This window comes from Antechinus flavipes, chromosome 1 (assembly GCF_016432865.1).
Source record: "Antechinus flavipes isolate AdamAnt ecotype Samford, QLD, Australia chromosome 1, AdamAnt_v2, whole genome shotgun sequence".
NCBI classification, from domain to species: domain Eukaryota; kingdom Metazoa; phylum Chordata; class Mammalia; order Dasyuromorphia; family Dasyuridae; genus Antechinus; species Antechinus flavipes.
In genome coordinates this window covers 389,626,491-389,631,771 of record NC_067398.1, presented here as the reverse complement: position 1 = coordinate 389,631,771, position 5,281 = coordinate 389,626,491, and the positions used below count along the sequence as shown (strand labels likewise).

At 48.9% G+C, this 5,281-nt stretch overlaps 1 protein-coding gene across 1 annotated transcript; it reads left to right on the top strand.

The window, feature by feature from the left end:
* Positions 1–344: 344 nt before the first annotated feature.
* LOC127545926 (uncharacterized) lies at positions 345–4,207 on the top strand. Its single transcript, XM_051973443.1, is given in 5 exon segments — positions 345–1,104; positions 1,258–1,579; positions 1,611–1,723; positions 1,726–2,979; positions 2,982–4,207. Coding segments are annotated over 5 exon segments (3,675 nt in total).
* The last annotated feature ends 1,074 nt before the right edge of the window (positions 4,208–5,281 follow it).

The window sequence follows — 5,281 nt, the reverse complement described above, 5'->3', positions numbered from 1 at the left end:
TCCCCGCCCAAATTGCCACCTGAGGGACAAAACCCTCCTGAACCTGGCTTTTCACCACCTGGCCCTTTGTCTCCTTCTCTCTCCCTTCGCCGTCTTCCCCCACCTCTCTTCCCTCTCCAGCCAGTAGTACACAGGGGCTTGGTACGACCAGCACAGAAGTGCTGACTCCTGCTCCGTTGCCTTCTCCCTCCTCCTTTCCTCCAGTGCCGTTTCCCACTTCGGCTAGCCCTTCAGCTCCCCTAACTCTCTCACCTTCCTGTACTCGAGGTGGAGTTGCATATAATGCTTCAGGATCTGTCCAGCAAGCCCCAGTTTTCCCCAAACCTATTCTGCCTCTGAGGGAAATGGTGGGCTCAGAAGGGGTTCCTTTCTTAGTTTATGTCCCCTTCTCTACAAATGATATTTATAACTGGAAAGCTCAAAATCCCCCCTTTTCTGAAAAACCACAAGCCTTGATTAACCTTCTTGAATCTGTTTTCCATATCCACTAGCCCACATGGGATGATTGTCAGCAGCTCCTTACTACTCTCTTTACTACAGAGGAAAGAGATAAGATTAAAAGGGAAGCAAGGAAAGCTGTCCTGGGACCGGGTGGAGGGTCTGTAGAGGAGCATCGCGCTCAGGTAGAAGCTAGCTTTCCCTCGGAACGGCCCTCCTGGGACCCTAATTCCCAGCAAGGTCGTACTGCGCTTTCTGCTTATCATAGGTACCTTCTCCAAGGCCTTAAATCAGCGGCAAGGAACCCTATTAATATGACTAAGATTTCTGAGGTTGTTCAGGGTGCAGAGGAATCCCCTGGAGCATTTCTGGAGCGCTTATATGAGGCTTACCGTACCTATAGCACTATTGACCCAGAAGCTCCCGAGAACTATAGATCTGTGAATATTGCATTTGTTAGTCAGTCTGCCCCAGATATACGTAGAAAATTACAGAAGCAAGAAGGGTTCGAGGGTATGAATATATCTCAACTAGTCGAGATAGCTCTGAAGGTCTTTAATACCCGAGACACACCAGCTACGGCAGCAGGTAAAGAATGCGCCAAGACAGTAGTGGCGGCCATGAGAGAAGCAAACAATTTCCCTAGGAGTACTCCCCAGCGCCCTCGTGGGCGGTAGCCGTTAGGCTCAAACCAATGTGCCTATTGTAAGAAACATGGGCACTGGAAGAATGAATGTCCGATCCGAAATCGTCCCAAGGATGTCCTCGCTCTCGAGGGGACAGACTGAGGGAGCCCTGGTTCTCTCTCTCTTTCTTTAGACCTCGGAGAACCTAGGGTATGCTTACGGATTGGGGGTCAACCTGTTGAGTTCTTGGTAGATACTGGAGCTACCTACTCTGCTTTAACAAAACCTTTGGGCCCATTATCTCCAAAATCTACCTCTATACAAGGTGCTACTGGTAAAATTGTTTCTTATCCCTGGACTACTGAACGCACAGTCCATCTAGGGCACGGCACAGTCACCCATTCGTTTCTGGTCATGCCAGACTGTCCTTATCCCCTTCTGGGTAGGGACTTGCTTCGAAAGCTTCAGGCGACTATTTCCTTTTCTGAGGACCAGGCTTCTTTCTCTAACCTTAAATCCTCCAGGTCCTAAGCGTCTTCTTATTACCCCACCTCTCCAATTTGAACATATTTTAGTGGCTTCCCCTGCGTCGCCCTCTCCTGCTCCCTCCCTTCTCACTCAGCTGCAAACCGATTTTCCTCAGGTGTGGGCAGAAAAAACCCTCCGGGTCTGGCTGCTCATCATGCACCGGTGGTTGTGCAGCTTCTAGCCACTGCCTCTCCTGTTTCTATCAAGCAGGACCCTATGTCAAGAGAAGCCCTTCTAGGTATTTCTGTTCACATTAATTGATTAAGAGAAGCTGGTATTTTAATAGTCTGTCAGTCTCCATGGAACACGCCTTTATTACCAGTCAGAAAACCTGGATCTTCGGACTTTCGTCCTGTTCAGGATCTTAGGGAAGTTAACAGAAAGGTTGAAACTATTCACCCAACTGTTCCAAATCCCTATACCCTACTCGGCTTGTTACCTCCTACTCATACTGTATATACTGTTTTAGATCTAAAGGATGCCTTCTTTTCTATACTCCTTGCGCCAGTCAGTCAGCCTCTCTTTGCTTTTCAATGGATAGATCCCCAAGGGGAATTTTCAGGGCAGCTTACTTGGACTAGGCTGCCACAGGGTTTTAAGAACTCTCCTACTTTGTTTGGAGAAGCTCTCCATCTGGACCTCCAACCGTTTCGTAAGGAGCATTCTTATTGCTCTCTGGTCCAGTATGTAGATGATCTTCTCATTGCAGCCCCTGATGAATCCCTCTGCTTGTGGGCAACTCGTGCCCTTTTGCAGCTCCTTCAATCCCTAGGCTACAGAGTTTCGGCTAAAAAGGCTCAGCTTTGCCTCCCTGAAGTGTCTTATCTGGGCTATGTTCTCAAATCTAGCCACCGTTCCCTGTCTTCTGAACGTATCCAGGCTATCTTATCTATTCCGGTCCCCACTACTAAAAAGCAGGTTAGGGAATTCTTGGGAACAGCTGGATACTGTAGATTGTGGATTCCCTCTTTTGCTGAGATAGCAAAACCCCTTTATACTGCTACAACCGGACAGGGTCCCCTTGTGTGGGGCTCTGCTGAACAATCTGCCTTTGATCATCTCAGGACCGCCCTTACTAAGGCTCCCGCCCTAGCTCTTCCCGATGTCACAAAGCCCTTTCATCTTTTTGTGGCGGAAGCTAGAGGTGTTGCGAAAGGTGTTCTAACTCAAACACTTGGCCCCTGGCGTCGCCCTGTTGCTTATCTCTCTAAGCGCTTGGATTCGGTAGCTGCTGGGTGGCCCTCCTGCCTTAGGGCCATAGCTGCAACTGCTCTCCTGGTAAAGGAAGCCGACAAGCTTTCCTTGGGCCAGTCTCTCTCTATCTCTGCCCCTCACTTTGTTGAGGCTCTGCTCAGGTCTGCCCCTGACAAGTGGCTCTCTAACGCTCGCATTCCCACTATCAGGCCCTGCTTCTCAATCATCCTCGCCTCACTTTTCCCAAATCGTCTGCCCTGAACCCTGCCACCTTGCTCCCAGATCCTGGTTCTGACCCGGCCCCTCTGCATGACTGCTTCCAGCTCCTTGAGGAGTCCAAGTCAGCAAGGCCTGACCATTCTGACACCCCGCTGAAAAACCCTGACCTGATTCTTTTTACAGACGGGAGCAGTTTTATTGTGGGGAACACCCGTGTTTCTGGGGCAGCAGTGGTGGACTATCCCTCTCTCTCTACCCTGTGGTCTTCTTCCCTTCCCCCCGGATCTTCTGCCCAGAAAGCAGAGATTATAGGGTTGATTCAAGCTCTGTGCATTGCAAAGGGCAAATCAGCAAATATTTACACTGACAGCCGTTATGCCTTTGCAACAGCTCACGTCCATGCCTCTCTCTACAAAGAAAGGGGCCTGCTGACATCCGCTGGGAGGGAAATTAGGAATAAGGCAGAGATACTTTCCTTACTGGACTCTATCTGGTTACCCCTCTCTGTTGCTATTATTCACTGTTCGGCTCACCAATCTGGCGAGACCATGGAAGCGGTGGGAAATCGGGCTGCAGATGCAGCGGCTCGGCGAGCCGCCACCTCCTCCCCCACTTCCTCCCTGCCTTTGGCAATTGCTCCCCTTCCTCCTGTACCTGTCTACACCCCTGCAGAAGATTCTTTCGCGTCTCGGAGGGGAGGAAAAAGGGAGGGACCTTGGTGGTATATAGAGGACAAAATTTTTATTACAAAAGCATTAAGTAGAATGAGAGTGAAGGACTTGCATGATTTCACTCACTTGGGTGAAAAGAAAATGCATCAGTTTTTGAGCAGATATTATATAAAGGATGTTAGCCAATTGATCAGAAGTTATATTCATAGATGCAACACTTGCGCTAGAGTAGATATGAAAAGAATTAAAAAGGCTCGTGTGGGAATCAGGCTTAAGGGACATATCCCCGGGGAGAGATGGGAGGTAGATTATACTGAGGTACAGCCGTCAACAGCTGGGTACAAATACCTGTTAGTATTTGTAGATACTTTCTCAGGATGGACAGAAGCCTTCCCCACCAGAAATGAAACAGCTCTCACAGTGGTTAAGAAGATACTAAATGAGTTAATGCCCCGCTTTGGTCTTCCAGTGGTCATAGGGTCTGATAACGGGCCTGCTTTTGTTGCCAAAATATCAGAAGGCATCAGCTAGGCTCTGGGCATTGATTGGAAACTCCACTGCGCATACAGACCGCAGAGCTCTGGACAAGTGGAAAGGATGAATAGAACATTTAAGGTGTTCCTTTCAAAGCTTGTCTTGGAGACCCAGAACTCCTGGGTCTCACTCCTGCCATTAGCATTACTGAGGAGTAGATGCCCTCCTAACAAATTAGGGTTAACTCCCTTTGAAATTCTGTTCGGGAGACCCCCTCCAATTCTGCCCTTGGTCAGGGAAGACTTGATGGCTGAAATTTCTAACTCTTCCCTTATCAAGTTTTTACAGGCCTTGCAGAAAACTCAGAAAGACATCTCACACCTCGTCCGTGAGGCCTTTCCTGTCCCTCTCACTGACCTGGTACATCCATTCCAGCCCGGAGATGCAGTACTGATAAAGAAATTTTCCACCTCGGTCTGGAGCCCAGGTGGAAAGGACCGTACACTGTGATCCTCACCACACCCACTGCTGTAAAAGTTGAATCAATTCCTGCCTGGATCCACCACAGCAGAGTGAAACCAGCATTCACCACTGAATGGAAAGCAGAGATCGGTGAAGATCCCCTGAAACTGAGACTGATTCGTTCCTCTAGTCCTTGATTTCCCTTAAAAGACACTGGGGTGGGGAAGTCCTGGGAAATTCAATCCTTGTATTTACTTTGTTACTATTTGTGATTACCCAAAGCTGTTTGCATATTCTCCCCTAAAGGCCCCCATTATGGGATTTTCCTTAGTCTTTCTCCTTCTCCCTATGCTTTCTAAGGTTTTGGGAAACCCACATGCCCCAAAGACCATATGGACAATGACCTTTAGGAATCTTGAGGAGGGTCCCACTCTTTCTGCCACTTATTACTCAGGTTTAGAACCCTCTATGACAATAGATTCCTCCTTGGCTCCCTGTTTCTACTTTAGGTCCCTGATAGACCCTCCAGCCCGATTGTGCCCTGATGCTTGGTGGTGCTCCCTCCCTGACGATTCCTTTAGGCTGACTATCCAAACCTTTGATCAGCAGACCCAGACCTCACTGCATCCCCCCACCCCCGAATTATTCTAATGATCCAGGAACCGTCCC